The following is an 18273-nucleotide window of genomic DNA, read 5'->3' as shown; positions in this document are numbered from 1 at the left end:
GGGTAATGATTAGAATTTTTTAAGCTAAAATTTGACTCAAAGATTAAATTGTTTGTGACCTGTAATTATGTCCTGATTTGAGTTTGTGCTAGTTCAACATAACTTTAAGAAAAAGAGACATATCGATTCTTTTCCATTAGAGAAAGACTTCAGTTTCGATATTTTCATTTGTGAGCTTGCTCGCAATACCTCTAGTTTCGTAAAAAAAAAAAAAAACCAAACATTATCAAAGTGCATTGTATACATGTATTAAAATATACAAAACATATCCCCAATATTAATAACACAAGGCACCTTTAACGTATCGGGTCTATGTATAGATACTAAACCAGTAAATTGAATATACAGAGCACTGAAAATGGCTAACAACGCGAATTTTCACAATTTCAATTTTTCGTGTCGCTAGCCATTTTTAGTGCTTTATATACGAGGGTTTTTCAGTATTTATTGAGACATTTTCTCTTATTCGTTTAGGAACAAAGAATAACCCTTGCAATTTCACAAATATCTAAATAAGGATATAGTTTATTGAAGTAAAAAGTTTTCTGTCTACGGCATGATTAGATCATCCCTAGTTAGCTGTTCAACGTGCCTTCTACCAGTGACCCGGCGCAAGTTCTGCAAATTTTTCACAACGTCATTTTAACGCTTCTCATTGCTCCTGTGTTTTAAACACCTTACAGACGATCAAAAATAAGACTTGCTCTTTATTTCTCATCTTTTGTTTTCATTTCAAGATGTCATCATTTATATTTTCTCTCATTCTTGAGTTTTTGTGGAAAAAATTTCGGGTTATTTTTACACGAAAGTCAAATTACTGTTAATGTCTCCTTCAGTCATTTTGTATTTCAGAACTGTTGATAAAAGTTATCATGTAAAAAGAGCTTGATATTTAGTCCCTTTGTTTTAATTTTAGTAAAACCATCAGTAAAAAAAATATGACGAACTGAAGCTCTTTATCCTTGTCATCGTATAGTTTTTGTTTAAGCAATTGCGTGGCCTTAAGGTAGCTCGCGGGTTTACCTGCTTGTGAGAAAACCTACCTTGAAAATTTGTCCACGTGATCCATAGGTTTTATAGTTTTATTTCTAAAATTTATTTAAGATTCGTCTGCGCGGTAATAATGTTATCGTGTTTCAAATACAGTGTCATTAATAAAATCAAGCAACGCCATTTCAATGAAATATATAGTAAAATGCACATTTTAACCGAGAAACGCATTACAAAACTATGCTCCAAACTTTTAAACGAATCAGACGAAATTAATCATACTCAACACAAAAACAGAGGAGATAATTATGAATCAATTCATAAAAAAACATTAGTATGTGTTCTCGGCCAATTTTTGGCAAAAAAACTTTAAAGATTTAAAAGATTTCTCAAAACCTTATATTTTCATTACGACGTTAGCCTGACGTCATCATTTCCTTACTTCTTAGAACACCAAAATTGAAATGCATTTATTGACAAGACTAGCTGTTTAACACATTTTATAACATGTTAATGCTTATTAGACATTACTGTGAATGTTATGAAATGCAATTAATGTAAGGCTGTAAAGATACAGGAAATTGCTTTTTTGTTTTTATGAAACTCTGAGTCAATCAATGCAAAAATAAAATAACAGGCAACTACTGACATTATAAGTAAGTAATCGAATAAAACAGTTATCTCAAGCCAAATAAAATTTAAGATATTTTAACCAGTTTGAAGTATATTCGCTGCACCGCCATGACGTCAAAATTCAATGTAAAGTCGTTGTCAGATTTGAATTTTCTATTGCTTGGTAAATATATTTGTACCATATTCGTATTTCAACTCAAACATCAGTGAAACTTGGTCAAAATGTAGTCGCAAAAATTGTAAAACGAACATATATTATTTCATTTCTTATAACATTAACTGTAGGTATACGGGCACTTAGAAATTGGATGTTCAAGTTTTTAATCTCAGAGTTTATGCCTGTGCCAGGTAACCCGACCACCGACTTGTTTATCTACCGCCGTAAACGAAACATTTGATGTTCTTTTAATATTACGTTCTTTAGTTACTTGTTGGGGTTTCTTCGATTTTTATTCCAACTTTAACACTAATTCTTCATTTAAAAAGGGAAATATTTGAATTGTCTCAATAATTTCCGAACAACCCTTGTATAAATCTACACTACCTGAATGATTGGTAGAAATCCGCAGCGGCTGAAACTGACAAGAAACTGATAACGGGGTTATGTATTTTTTCTGCAATGTCGCTACCTTCATATCCCGAATGAATCACCAAATAAAGCATTTTATTGTTCAAATAAACATACACACATCCTCAATCACACAAACACATATTCTTTGCTTTCTGGTATGTGTTAATTGATGAACATCCCAAATGAATGATCACAATAAATTTGAATTGAAAATTAAAATCCTATGAATGCCTTTATCACGGTAGATTAATCCAATAACACATGGTTACTGCAATATTGTCCCGATGGAAGTTATCAATATTCATTAGCCAATTAAAAGTGGCTTATACAGTTAGGTTATTAATCACCGGTGGTGATTTTATGATAGCTGAACCTTGAACTTTTAATGATATATTCAAATGATGGTGTGTACTTGCAAACATTTTGCCAAATATTTTTTTTTATCCTTTACCACATTGACACTGATTTTGAACCACAGTAATCTTCAGTTTACAGACCAGTTTAATTTTGTATCAAAATTATAGGAGGATATTTATACTCCATCTTTCAATGTTATTAAAAAACACTTGACTTCATGAGGACCAATTTTGGTGAACTGCTACTGGGTTTTTTTAGGTTCATGGATCAAATTTCTTAAATGTTTGTCAAGGTAAATGGATATATCCAGAAAAGCAACCAAAATTGAGCCATCATGAATACAAATGATTCCATTTTACACTGGAATATAATTGAATAATAACAAAACATCAATAATAATCATTTATGCAATTTTATATAGCAGTCTCATGATATTTTCACATATTCAACAATGACATAAATTCAACAATGACATGGGTATACTATGGTTTCTGCTAATCAGTCCAAGTCAAGCATTACACTTCACAGCGCACATTAGTGATGCAAAAAGTTCAATATATTTGCTGATGGTATAGACATATAATATATTGCATGCAAAGATATTAGTCCACAGAACTATTCATAATTATTTTAATCTCGTACAATATGTCACTTCCAAGAGTCTTACAATAAATATCAACTAAGTTTGTCTTGTATGCCGAGGTAATGCTCATTTGAGAATTAATCTTCATCTGTTGAACATGCAGATTTCCTTTTGGACTTTTTTAATTTAAAAAATGACCTAGTTCTCTCAGCACGGGGTCTGCTTCTTTGGTTTGGTTTCTTGGCTAATGTCTTTGTTTTTGGTATGGTAAATTTAGAATCAAATTTTGAAGACTCTAATTCTTCAGAGATGTTCACCTTCCTGGTTGTTAAAAACTTGTTAAATAGAACTTGTTTTTCCCTTGTAGATTTTCCTGCCCATGTTGATTGACTTAATCGAAATTTGGAAAAATGGGTGGTCAACTTAAAATTTCCATAACCATACAAAGATCTCCTCAAGTTCTGCATCTGACTGTTGGTAATCTTCTCAAGGCATTCAATAAGGGCTGGTAGTTTTTTCGCTTTCCAATCGCATTCCATCTTCATCCTGTTGTTTATTGATTCTGTGTTGTTATTTGTCCAGAGCTCTTGTATAATTCCATCGTTGATAGGCCTAATGACATGGTTGATGAGGTTGTCACGTAAGTGTTTGTCAAAGTAAGTTTGAAAAGATGGATATTTTTGGAAATATGGTTTCAACTTATAGAAGGTGGTTTCATGAGACGTCGAGTCATCACAGTTTTTAACAACGCCTTGTGGTCCAAAAATTTCTTTAATAATTTTTTCACGATCTTCTTTTGAACACCCAATTTTGTCTTGTAAATTACGACGAATGTTATCTTTCAAATGTTTTGTGCAAAGCAAATGGGTTACTGCAGGAAACACCTGGTGAATTGCTTTAGTTAAAGCCTTTTCCTCATCACTTCCAAGGATAACTGAATTGTCTCCTATTTTTTGATGAATATGTTGAAGGAAGGTAGTGTATGTTTCAAAATCGCTTTCATAATGCAACATTATTGGGCCAAGCATTATTGGGTTTCCCTTGGTCTCTCGCTGAACAACTGCTTGGTGTTTAAAAGTCATGGCCGTGACATAGCAGGATCCTAAGTTAAAGGTTCGGTCAATGCCAATCACGCTGCCATGCTTTCCTAGGCAGTTTGCTCTCAGATCCTTAATTTGGTTGTCCGAGTAAAGGAGGATAATAGGTCTCTTCTTCTTGGTAAAAACTAACTGTTGAATAAAGTCAGAAGTTTGTAGGGAACACAACACTTGGTATACTTCGTCTGCTACATTTGTCGGTTTAAGGGGTTCCTCTTTAATCGTTTCCCTGTACTTTTTGTTTCTAATCTGTTTGGAATTCTTCGGTGCCATAAATGAATTGTCTTCTCCCATCATGTTCATTATTTCTGTAGGTTTTTTGTCTTTGGTTAGCTGATTGGCCTGGTGCAATATCAAAGGATCTGTTCTAGTATAATGCTCATCTTTGTCCTGTGAATTTCCATGAGGTCTGCTGATTTTTTCTTGCTGCCCACAATATTCAATAAATGCAAAGTTTGTCTTTGATTCAAATTTAGATGGTAGTTTTTCAAATGTAGTCACCCGTTTCTTGAACGTGTGGTTTCCCTTTTGTTTTGTATAGTATCTATGGATTTTCACTAAATTTTGTTCGGTTGGTTGTGGATGAATTGGATTCCAAAGTTGTGTTGTTTTGTTGCCGTACTTTGATCGTTTTTCAGTGCAGAATATTCCATCTTTCAGAAATATGGTCCTTAACCTGCAATGTTTTTCATCGGTTATCATAAAGTGAATGTTGACGGTATTTCCTGTACTTGAATCCCAAACTCCACAGTCATCAACAAAATCTGATCGAATGTTGTTACTGCGTTTCTCTCTATTCACACTATCGTCCACAATCACATAGGAGTTGGATTTATTTCCTGAGGGAACCTTTGTTGCCACATTTTCTGTTGATCTTAGAATCTCAAGTTGTTCCTCAGGTGAAAGGAATCTTCCAGGGTTTGGAAGGGGCATCATACTGGAAGTAATCTTACTAAACTTGGGCTCAACTCTACTGCTATCTTCCCCAGAATTCCATGCACAAGACACAGATGTGTCTTTCTGCACAAAGGTATCATGATGACTCTGTCTTGGGCTAGGAAGGCTATTATCTGGCTCATCTTGAATACTGGTGTCCATGAGTTCTTCTCCAACTGAACGTGGTGGGCATTGTGGTTTCGTTCTTTTTTTCTTATTGGTTTTCCTTCTTTTGGATGGTTGCTGCTGTCCTGCTGATCCACTATCACTGTCAGTGCTGGAACTTGTACTTGAACATTGAAAATCAGGGTCATTACAGTCCTCACTATCACTGAGATTTTCAAAACGGTTGAAGCAATGGATGTCACTCTCCACAGTACGTATTGGTGATAGTGGTTTGGACCTCTTTCTTTGTGTTCTCCATGGCCTATCTCCTTGGGTTGGATGCTTTGGAATGAAGATTACAGATGCAGCTTTATCTGCTGGTGTTGATGTCTTTGCTGATATGCCTTTATGAAGAATCTTTGGGTCATCTATGAGAGGAACAAAGTGGTTTGGAGTCCAGGATTTCTTTGCCGACGGGGTCTTAGACAAGGTGTGTGTCCACATGATTTTCATTGGCTTATCCTCTGTCAATCCTGAAGATGGAGTAATCATGGTATTCATTGTCCTTGCTGCCAGATCTTTAGGTCCATTTATCAGGGGATACAATGTCTCAATGTTATGTTTTGTGACGTTACTCAGGGCGATGATTGTCCACACACAGGAATATCCTCCACTTCTGACACACTTGAGAACAGCATCTTCATAGTCCGGTGAAAGGAGAACTATGGCTGCCCTGTCTCTGTGGTTTTGTATCTCCTTCCCATTCAATACCATCTCAATGCAACACTTGTACTTGAGCTCGGTTCCCATACTTTCATCACCACAGAGTATAATGGATGCAGCATTGAACAGGCAGTCTCCATCACCAGTTGCTCTAAGGGTTGTTCCTGATTTGAAATGGTATCTGTCAAGATAATGTTGTGCCACACTGTCTTCATCAAATGGAATAGAATCAGAGCAGGTTTTGTTTACATATCTGTCCTCTAGAAGTAAAGCCTCTCGCTGTACTGCGTCCTGTAGATGTTGGCGACCTCTTTTGGCAGCCTGAAATGAAAACAAATATAATTATTATTAATTAATTACATAATATATGCATTTACTTTAATTGTTTTGAAACCAAACAAAGCCTACTTTTCATATACAAGAGGCCCACAGGCCTTTACCAAAGTCTTATGTAAAATTGCTAACAGTTATGCAATTCATTGTATAAAAAGAGGCCCATAAGCTATATATATCACTCAACTGAGCAACAATAGCCATAATATAATCAGCTTTTTGGGGTCAAATACAAAAATCTGGACAATGTAGAAGAATGGATGCTTGTATAAATTGGTTTTATGAATTTTGTTTCAGATATTTTTATGTTAAACATACATCCCCTTTTGTGACAGGGTGATTTTATAGACATATCCTATTGTTTTTTTAGAAGAGGATTTTGAAAGATTTGCCTTATTCCATTTTCTTCTATATATTCCTCTGTAAAGAGCTAAAGCCACGAAGGGTCAAAATTGGCCAATATCCAAATTTAACAATATTACCAGGAAACAGTCTCAGGCCAAATTGAATGTACTTTACAAAAATATAAGCATCGGCTTGGTTTGGTCCCTATCAATGGTGTAGGACTCATGGAAAGAGCCCGTGTTTAACGTAGGTTTACCAACGCTTTATGACGTCATATTAAATGCGACACAAGTTTTTTATGAACAAATTCAAACTACTGAAATTATATAAAATCAGTGCACAATTACACTGTAAAATTCCTTAAACATAAACACCAGAGTAAAACATTTTACATTCATTTACATTTCATGGATTATTTAAGCTTGAAAAATGTTTTTGTTTTATTTTAAGGAGGCCGACTTTTGTTTTCATTGTGCATGTTTTTGCGTAAAAAACATGTATCGATAAATCAATACATGTTCGAGTTATCGCCCTTTTTGTAAACAGTGACCATGGCGACACGGAGATGAGTGTTATATAATAATGGAATTTATGCAGTTATCATAGCACAAAAAAAACGGTAGGAGTTTACATATTATCAACTTATCTTTTAATATCAAGAATCATCATATTGATAAGTTAGCTTTGTCTTTTACTACAAATACACGGTCATAGCCGAGCTATATCTGAATTATTAAGACGACATAGCTGCATACGCCCAGTATTAAAACGAGTGTTTTTCTTTTTCAGTTTAAACTAACGAAAGGAAAATTAATCAAACAAAATAAAATTAATATTTTTGCATTTCAAAACATTTCTGTAATCAGATAAGCAATGTAGAGACATTATTTTTCATATATTTGAGGGGTATTCCCCGTGATTCTACTGTTCCAGTGAGTGTGAAACTGATAGTAAAGTTCGATTTTAGACGTGGCCACACCTCTTGAACAAAATAAAAGTATGCAATATTTTTGCATTTTCTATTCTCTTCCAAATGACATATATTTAATTTTGTTCAACGGGTGTGACCATCACGAAAATTTTGAATAAATGAGATAAAATTGATAATTTCAGCGGAAAACACTAGAGAGCGTGTGTTTAAACGTCTACAGTATAGTTATGACGTCATGACAGAATTTTTTTTGCAGACATATTTTACGCTCAATACCTATAAGTTTTATTTTCATAACTATTTTCCTCTCCGCTTTTTTTTTATTTTCCATGAAAAAATAGGCCGATATTGGCCCTTCGTGGCTTTAGCTCTTTGAACCTAACTCCCCACTTTGTAACCCCACCCTGCCTCAAAGATCATGATTTGAATGAACTTGAATCTTTAATTATAATCACAAATCTAACGTGTAGGAATACACTTCCGCCAAAAAACGATGCGTTGAGTGATGACACTTTTGAATTGCTGTGAATTTCAACTGTGATTCGCAACAAAGATTCTGACTGGCACATTTTTGTACACCCGTCCACTTATCAAATGCATGTCAAAAACATGTGGAAACAAATGTCCATGAAAGAAAACTTTTAGTAAAGCTGTGCTCACAAGTTAAAAATTACAGAGTTAATTGGAGAACAAACATGTGATATCAATGAAGTAGTATGCTGAAAAGTGAAATGGGAATCTTGTTTAAAATACTTGTATCTATGAACAACAGTGTGTTTTTGTAAACACCTTAAAAACAAGAGGCATATTGGCCACATTGCTCACCTGAGAAACAATAGGCATGATAAAATCAGCTTAATGGAGTCATAATACGAAGTATCTGAACAATGTACAGTAATACATGTAGATCCTGTATAAATAAAATTATTAGTCCCCTTTCTAAGAGGATGATTTTATAGTCATATCACACGATGAGTACTGCAGTTCTGAAAAAGACCCTAAACAATTGTTTATATATGGGATATAAACCTACATCAATCTCTGAACTCCTTGTGAGGCTTAAAATCGTCCAGGGGCAAAAGTCTAATCAATTTTAAAGAATCACCTGGCTGATAAGTTTCTTACACGATGATTTTTTAAAGATTTACTCTATATATTCCTAGTAAACCTTTAAAAAATTTCCACATTCATATGTTAAAAATCCTCTCCCATTTTTGCCCCTCCAATCCCTGGGATTATGATGTGAACAGACTTGAATCCACACTACCTGGGGATGCTTCCACAGAAATTTCAGCTTTTTTATTCATGTGTTTTTTGAGAAGGAGATTTTTGAAAAAATTACCAACAACTTTTATCCATTCCTAATTATATCCCCTCGAAAAAAGGTGTGGTTCTTCATTTAAAACAAAATTGAATCCCCCTTCCCTAATGATTCTGTGTACCAGTACTAGTTCTGTTGAAACTGCCCTGTGGTTCTGTTGAAGAAGTCGAAAATGTAAAAAGTTTACAGACAGACGGATCGATGGATGGAAGTACAGACAGACAGAAAGACGTTAATTTGACAAAAAGTGATCAGAAAGCTCACTTAAGCTTTCATCTCCAATGAACAAATGAACTCAAAAACTCACGACAAATCATCACATCAAAACTTCTTGCACATATGCCTATCTATACTTATGATTTTCACAAAAAATATGAAGGAATAAGATAGCACAAATCCCCATTGGTTTATTGTAAAGTTACAATTTCATTTTTTTTCAATTGAATCTATTTGATAATTTTATATAACAAGTTTGCAAATTAAAGCACAATGTTTAACTATCATTATATTCAGTTTCCCAATTGGTTATTTTAACAAATGATAAAAAAGAAATTTTTAGTGGTATCAAACCCACCATAAAGCCTAGTTTTATAAGGTTACCCAAAAAGTTTGTGCTCTAACCACTAAGCCATTTCAGTCTTCAGGCTAATGTTTGCCTGTATTACCCTTCCCATAATTATTCTGTATTTGGTTCTGTCTATCTTACATGTGCTTCTATTACTTTACCAATAGCATGCCTAGCTTTGGGTTAAGAATTAACAGTGCCTGTAAATGCAGTTTTTAGGTACAATGGTTAAGGTTTTAGTGGATACCTAAAGTATCCAAAATTACACACGGATACAGTCAGTGTTAATCCCCAAAAAGAGTCCTGAAAAAGACGTTAATCAAGCGATTGTGATAAATGAATCACAAAATCAGGTAAGGTAGAGCCATCTTTTTAAATATTTTAGCAAATAAATCTTTTTCCTATTTCAAATATCAAACCTCTTATAAGCTGACTGTAAAATATTACTCCTCAAGACTTGTTTGAAAATTATCAAAATCATTGAAGAATTGCTTCTAATTCATTGTACAATATGTGTGGTATATAAAAAGCAGCTGCTGACATGTAAGTGGTATGGGATGTCATCCTTTTCTGTAACAATTCTTGTTTTTTCTTTTTAAAATATTAGGAGAGCACAGTGCTCACCTGAGCAACATTGCCTTGAAAGGAGATTAAAGGGAATTGTGCCATATGGCCCCTTGGTAGTAAAACAAAAAATAAATACCTGTACCCGAATTTTACACATATTTGCATACACTTAGTTTTTGACATATCTTTCTAGAGGACTGTGTTGCTCTGCTTTGAATTTGTATATTGTTTTATGGATTTTTGAAATGGTTGACAGTTTTTAATTGTCATTTTTCATTGCTTTAACACAACTATTCATGGAATCAACAGATTATCTGATGTATAAATTTTTTTGTTATTTTTGATCGTTGTTGAGTGGAAAAGCACTTCGCATTATCTCAGGAATTAGTTTAACCAATAGAAACAACATGTACAGACAGGCAACAAATGTCTTATTTGAAAGATATGGCCAAAATCACAAAATCGTTAGTGCGCACATACGGGCTCTTATTAACATATAACTATCAAAATCCAATCCAGACTGTTTAAGAATTTTCTATGACAAAATGGAGTGCTGCATTTATAGAGGTTTGGAGTCTTTAGGAACTAACAAAACCACGTATTGAACGATTCTGAGACCAATGATTTACAACAAGCTCCCAGCAGACATTCGGAAGAACATTATTGGGACAAAGGAGATGACAACTGGGATTTAAACTCATTGAGGAGAGCAATTACGGATTTTGCATTAAGGATGCTGGAAATGCTAGCAGTACAAGATCTAACCAAGAACCACAGGAGTTCATACCAACTGCTAACTTTGTTGCAGTAGCAAACCATAAGAAAACTATCAAGCAAGGAACTACAATAAACTATGGTGGGAGAGACTCTTTGGATTGACAAAGACTTTGTTATTGAAAGTTCTTGGATGTTCAAAGATAAATAAGGAGACTCTTCACACCGTAGTAACAGAAATAGAAGCAATGCTGAATGAGAGACCGCTGACTTACATTTCAACAGATCTGGAGGATTTGCAGCCTCTTACACCATCTCCGTTGCTGTATGGAAGAAGATTAACATCTCTACCTTATTCTGGTGAAGTGGATACCAAAAATCACTCTTTATTAAATCACAAGAAAGCTAATGAATTTATGAAACAACAAATTCAGCTCCTACAGAACTTCTGGAACAGATGGAAGACGGAATATCTTACTTCTCTGAGACAATACCATCACAGAACAGGAACATCATGTTATAAGATCAAAACTGGAGATGTCGTCCAAGTCCATGATGATTTCACAAAACATATCAACTGGAAAATTGCTCTAGTGGTAGACCTCACAACTGGCACAGATGGAATCACAAGATCCATGCTTTTACATCTTAGCAACGGAACCATAACAAACCGTCCCATTACAAAGTTAAATCTCTTGGAAGTTTGCTAATCAGAGCCAGAGTTAAATTAAATGCATATATGGGACTCCCCAACAAGTTTGTGTATGGGCTATGGTACCAGGTGACAATTATTATAATACAAGTGAAAAGCTGTCAATGTGACAGCACACCGCGTTTTCTTTTATTTAAACTGTATCCATAATCCATGTCAATCCGTATCCAGTGAAATGGAGTACCCTATATACAATATTTTGCCAAAAAATGACTAAGTGCTTTGACGAAAGCTGGTATTTTTTTCATAAATTATCAGAAATCAAAATCTTAGCAATGTGCACACCTCTGATGTATGTACATTTGATCTGCAAAAGAACAACTTCCTATCTTGGAAACTATAGGAGGAGTTATTCGTACAATGAGGGTACCCTATATGCAATATTTTGCCAAAAAATGACTAAGTTCAAAAGCTGGTATTTATTTCGGAAATTATCGGAAATCAAAATCCTAGCAATATGCACACCTCTGATATATGTACAATTGATCTGCAAAAGAACAACTTCCTATCTTAAGAACTGTAGGAGGAGTTATCCGTACAATGAGGGTACCCTTTTGGCAGCCGCCCACCCATCCGCCGTTTTCACCATTTTAATAACTGGATTTTTCCGTTGGAAAACCCGGTTGAAAATACAATAATTTAATGCATTTAATGTTTCATTCTGGAGTAGAAAAATCAAAATATTGTAATGACGACCACCTTCCTGCCTGAAATCTTTCAAAAAGGACCATGAAACCTATAATTTTAGTGAAAAACTTAAAGATCATAATAAAGTGCATGACCTCTTATTGAAAGGTACAAGGCTCTGATAGATATTAATTTTCCCTATTCAACTTTCAAGATAGGTTTATTTTTTATGTGTATATGTTTTCATAGATAAACTAAAAGAAGGTGGCTAAAATACATATTTTATTTAAAACAACCTCCAATTCCCCATCCCCAGGGGCAGACAGAAACTCATGATTTCCCTCACAGTGGGCATTGCAACAAAAAACAAAAAAAAAGCTTTAGAAACTATATTGTGTTATTCACTATTGTTCCAGCTTTTGAATATTCAACCATCATTAACATTTAATCATCATCTGTAGCCCTTTTTACAAAATATTTTTATGTTAATTTTGCCTAAGATTTTAACATAAGAATATCTTACTAGATATCTTAAGTGCTTTTCACGAACACATTTGTAACAGGTTTTACTTAAGAATTTACTTATGAGTTATTCTTTCCCTAGCAACAATTTGAAATCACTTTATAATTCTTATAAAACAGGAGAAACATATAAAAAAACCAACATTCTCATGAAAAGGATGCAAAACTGAAACAAGGGTGCCGCAAAGCGGAGCATCCCCTCGCGATATGACTTGTTGTAAGGGGAAATGCATTATTTAGGAAAATACATGTTAATTTTTCAGATCAAAATTATCAGATCAAAATAAATACGTATGACACAAGTATTTCTTAAAACCACTTTGAATTCATAATATCTATTTTATCCTTATCCCCAAGCTTTGGGGTATATAAATTAGGGGAGGGGGTTAATTACATGTACATGTACGTGGTTGCAGTTTTCATATTCCTAACAGAAACTCAACACATGTACACATATGTTATAAAGTTAAATAATTTAGATTCATTAAGTGACATTCATTTTTATATAGCATACATAAACGATCCGTATATATTATGAAGCGTAGCTGAAGATCTAACGATCTGTTATAGTCTGCTCTGATGGACAATTCTAGTTACTTGTGGTATGTCAACCCATAGAAGTAGATATGCAGCTTTTAATAATATGTAAAAAATCTTCGTGTGATAAATGTGGGATATCTGTCAAAGTCTCCTCTGAATTTTGGTCTAGTTCATTAACTAGTTTGATAAGTATTACCGGAAAATTGGTACCAGAGTCAGCTGCTTGTTTCGATGTCAATCGGATGACTTTAATTTCTTGTCTGCCTCATCTTTTACTTATGGGCAATCTTCTAACCCTCCAAAATTACAAACATTTATTTTTTTTTTTTACCTTAACTAGATTAAAATCCCAAAAATATCAAGTTGTTCATTTGAATTGCATATGGTAGCGATTTACTTAAAGTCGTACAAAAAATTACCGAAATGTGTATTGTCAACGTTGTGTTATCAGAGTCTGATAAAGCGTCACGTAAATGTTTGTGACCTCAAAACGAGGCTTACCAAAATACTGGTATTAAATTTGATTGGTTGAAAAAATCACACGTCCAATAACATATTTGTGCAAAGGTTGAGGAAATTCTATTGGAAGGTTTTTTTTAATTTACTAGAAAATTGAAATGGAGTGCACACACACACACATACATGTATACATACATACATACATGTATACATACATACATTCATACATACATACATACACACATATAAACACACACATGCATGGTAGCGATGCTGTTAGCTGCAGGTCTGTAGCTCCCTGTCTGAAAAAATTCGGATGGACGACCTGGAAGCTACAGTGCCTCCCATAGTAAAAAACTGCAATTTACGGCGCACAAAAATTGCGCAAGTTTTGGACGGATTAACCTTATTTTCACACTAATTCTGTGAAAACAATTGGTACCATTAAATTCTTCAGACAATTTACTACTGATATTGTTACTTTACTTGCCTCAGACTGAACTTTGATAGACAGCTTTATTCTTTCTTTTTTCTGCTTATTTATTTCATTGAAATTCCTGAGCAGAATAAAAAAATAAGACAAATATATACCCCCCTCTCCCAGACATAACCCTTGCCTTACATGTAGCAGTCAGTTTTTATTTTTTGTCTGTAGACGATTATTAAACATTTTATACACATTAACATTTTGGCCACAACCTGCATTAAGAACCCTACCCTATACACTATAAGAGTGTTTTGGTCCCGCCCTAGTTTCTAATCCCTACAATGGGAGACAAGAAATTTAAAAATCTTGATAGATGGCTTTATTTTTTTTTCATTCTTTATATGCAATCATTTTTTATTCAGCATCAGCAGAAGTAAAGAAGACAATTCTTTAAAACATTAATTGCAATAACACTATATGGCTATTTTGGCCCCGCCCTAGGGTCAAAACCTATGTGAAAAGTTTACAGACGGACGACATCAACAGGTAATCAGAAAATCTCACTTGAACCTTCATTTCGGGTGAGCTTATAAAAGTTTTTAGCAGATTTTGAAATCTATAGATATATGTTTAAGAAATGGCTCTACCTTATTAAAATTAAGCATCAAATGATGCTCATGATTACCTCTTGAAGTCTGGATAATCCCAACAAGTAGTCAAATCCAGTTCCATCTGAGAAGCAGCAGCAACTTCTGCAAATGTATGCATCCTTCAGGGAACTCCACTTTTTCAGGTCACCAATTCCTATCTTCTGGCATACAGCATGAAACCATGTGTTACACACCTAAAATTAAAAGTAACTAAATTATAATATGAAATGGGGACTAGCTAGCATAATTCAAACATCATTGTACAAGTAATACATCCACAAAATTTCAAGGAACAAATTCTCTTTTGAACAATGCACATACTGGTACATGTACTACTTAATTATGATGGAATAGAAATTTTTGATCAACATTTAGAAGTTGGGTTTTCAAAAACTGTTGTTTGATATAAGACAACATTCAAATGGTGACCTCATCTCAAAGGGCCTAAGTTAAATTATGGACAATAGGATGAAAAGCATTTCAGAGAATTTTGCTTATATCTTAATTAACCTAAAACTTTTGGCAAATGGGAATTAATCTACAGTCTAAAACTGATCATAAAGAGATATGTGGCCTTCACATTTTCTTGGTTCAAGGTCACTGCATACCATTGACCCAAAAGCTCTGTTTATGTGAAGTATGAGCCAAATAGGGCTATTAGGTGAAGAGTGTGTATGCTCTGAAATTTTTTGGGCAAGGTCTGATATGACCTTGACCTACAAACATCATTTAAGGTCACTGCATACCCTTTGACCACAGCACTGTGAGTGAAGTATGAGCCAGATTAGAATAAGTGTAGAGAATATATGCTCCTGACAAGAGATATTGGACAGATGTAGAGACTGATCACAATATGGCACTCGCAGAGCAAAATAATTGAGGTGTATATTTTTTATTTTTCATCATTTTTGGGAGTTGCTTTTTAAATTGATTTCTTTTTACTCCTCTATATAATCACTTGCATTGGAAGTGTACATGTATTTTACAAATAGGCTGACTTATCGGCACTAATTGGATTAATGCATTTTCTAAATAAAATAGTTCTTTGGGAAAAGAAAATTATGATTATTCATGTTATTCACTGAAGGTAAAACCATCTTCCCAAGTGAAGGGTTTCTGATCCACTCTGCCACTGACAAGAGCGGATCAGAAACCGTTGACAAATGAGAAGAAGAGGCAAAACAATGCCACCCCTCATACTCAAATTACCGGTAAAGGTTTAAGACGAAAATGGTAATACATGTACATGTAATATATTTACAGCCTTTCGCATAATCTGCAATTGACTCATCAGCCATTAAGGAAATTAAAAATCAAAACTATAAATTATATATTATAATAAATAATTTAAATACCGGTCTTAAAAATTAAGACATTTGACATTCATACAAAAAATTCTTTAATAATCTAGGGATAAGGGGAAGAATACTAAAGAGCATATTATAATCTTAAATTTTGTATTAATTTTGTATTTGTCACTACCGGTATAATACTGATGTGCAACTCATTGTAGAACAAAAAGTACTACACCTGTAAATGTTTTCTTCTCTTTTTTCCTTCTACTTTTTCTATTTCACTTGTATTATACATAATAATTTTATGAAGCTTCATAACTATAGTGGAAATACATTGTACAAATGACTATGTTCAAATAAATAAGAGTATATATTCACTTTCAACTTGTGTATTGTGTGCGTTAAGGCAGAAAGAGATTTCCTTTCAACATGGATAGTACATTTCACTCCTATGTCTACATGTTGCATGGATTATAAATACACGGATACATGGATATGGGTACCATGAGGTATACCTGTAAATCAGGCCAGAATTCGTCTAAAAATAAGATCTCACATGATTGCTTTACAATGTAAAGTTTACATAAAAGAAAATTTCATATTTTAGCAAAAATAATGACACTGTATATACAATATTGTGCTTACTTGGGCTTATGAGCATTTTTTCCCAATAAGTAATTTAAAAACATCAATTTATACAAAGGGTGGCGCCCTGTCTCACCATAAATTATAGAATTTAGTGTTTTTGTAGTTTTTCAATTGAGAACTGTTTTCAAAAATGCATAAAAGGTGTAAATACATTGTATTTCACTAGAATGCGCAAAAACATGCACAATGAAAACTAAAGTCGGCTTCCTTAAAACATATTTTTTGGTCAAATATTTTCAAAATTGATCATTTTAAAATAGTGAAAGTATTTTGATTTTATGTACTATTATCCACAATAATATCGACAGGTGACCCATACCACCGTCCGTGTACAAGTAATATTAACACAACCCCCAACCCAAAGATAAGGATTTTCAAGATTTTAAATCCTTTTTTTTTTGTAATATGAGAAATAAAGAGCCCCCCTTCCTTATTTTCGAAAACAATGCTTAGTGCTTATATATCACCATATTAAAATTTAAATACAAATTATCCGTGGTTATTTGTCAAAGCTATGAACTGCATGAAGAAGACCCTTAATTTATACTTTTCAGACAACTACTATACTCTGTCCCGAGTTCTTTTAGCTTGATATTTCTATAACAGCGAGCGAAGCGAGCTCTAAGAACCAGTGTGCGCGGGAAAAAGACTACCACCAAACAAAATTTTTTGTCTACGTCGCGTCCCATAATGCTCTCTAATGTTTTCACCCGTGGTGCTATACCAAAATGGCCGACTTTTAACTCGTAAATTACGGTGTCTTAAAGTTTAAATACACGTTTTGAGTACCGCATATACTTGGCGGGACTCAAAAGATTTGTTACATGCTACCATACCTTCGTATATTGAGTAAACATGAACAAAGTCAGGGATGACGTCACAGTGCTCTCGCGCTATATTTCCCGCGATAAATTTAGAGGTGGATCAAACATCTGTAATGACTAATGAGTGTACTTCAGTTAGCTATTTCCAGGCACGTAGCATCGTTTTTGAAAGTGGGGGGGGGGGGGGCAGACTCATCCAAGAAATGTTGACAAGCAAAAAAAAAAAAAAAAAAAAGGGAATTTTTTTAAGTTTTCCAAAATCCTCAAAATCCTAATCCGTGGGGGGGGGGGGGGGGGGGGGGGGTGTTATTTTCATAACATTTTTTAATTTGTTGCTGCGAGAAAAAGTGCCCCCCCCCCCCCGATGCTACGTGCCTGATTTCAGTATAGATCATTGACGTATGATTTGTTTTTTCATTTTTTTTTAAATATAGAGATTATATGAATATACACTAGCAAGAGCCATACTTTACTGTCATATCGATCCATTTTTAAGCTAATTGTGCATGCGTGTACAGTAAGTTTATGAGTAGGGAGGAAATAAACAATAGGACATTTTGAACTAAATAAAAAGGGAAAAAATGAAAAAATAAACAGTTAAAAAATTTATGTAGATATTGCATATAGTCAGACCATTCAATTTAAAACTAAGTGGGAAATTACACACCTATAAACAGGGACCGGGCTCTCTCTCTCTCTCTTTCTCTCTCTCTTTCTCTCTCTCTCTCTCTCTCTCTCTCTCTCTCTCTCTCTCTCTCTCTCTCTCTCTCTCTCTCTCTCTCTCTCTCTCTCTCTCTC

General features: G+C 34.1%; 2 protein-coding genes across 2 annotated transcripts in view; one reads left to right on the top strand and one right to left on the bottom strand.

The window, feature by feature from the left end:
• LOC109619375 (uncharacterized) overlaps window positions 1-18273 on the top strand; it is a 40900-nt gene that overhangs the window by 7071 nt on the left and 15556 nt on the right. The gene's annotated exons all lie outside the window — the stretch shown is intronic.
• LOC117693112 (uncharacterized) lies at window positions 2948-17297 on the bottom strand. Its single transcript, XM_066078542.1, has 3 exons — window positions 16239-17297; window positions 14744-14902; window positions 2948-6316 (listed from the first exon to the last, which is right to left on the bottom strand). The coding sequence occupies exons 1-3, from the start codon at window positions 16317-16319 to the stop codon at window positions 3272-3274; spliced, it is 3285 nt and encodes a 1094-aa protein (XP_065934614.1). The 5' UTR covers window positions 16320-17297; the 3' UTR covers window positions 2948-3271.

The sequence above is a fragment of the Magallana gigas genome, chromosome 3 (assembly GCF_963853765.1).
Source record: "Magallana gigas chromosome 3, xbMagGiga1.1, whole genome shotgun sequence".
In the NCBI taxonomy this organism is placed as follows: Eukaryota; Metazoa; Mollusca; class Bivalvia; order Ostreida; family Ostreidae; genus Magallana; species Magallana gigas.
Note: the sequence above shows the minus strand (reverse complement) of the source record. Positions and strands in the feature narration are given on the sequence as shown.

Bases quoted from the DNA above. Each gene is read 5' to 3' on its own strand.
- LOC117693112 (XM_066078542.1), bottom strand. From the start codon at position 16,319: ATGAAGCTTCATAAAATTATTATGTATAATACAAGTGAAATAGAAAAA. The intron at 14,903-16,238 runs GTGTAGTACTTT...TTTTAATTTTAG, and splicing joins AGAGAAGAAAACATTTACAG to GTGTGTAACACATGGTTTCA. The intron at 6,317-14,743 runs GTAATCATGAGC...TTTTCATTTCAG, and splicing joins GATTATCCAGACTTCAAGAG to GCTGCCAAAAGAGGTCGCCA.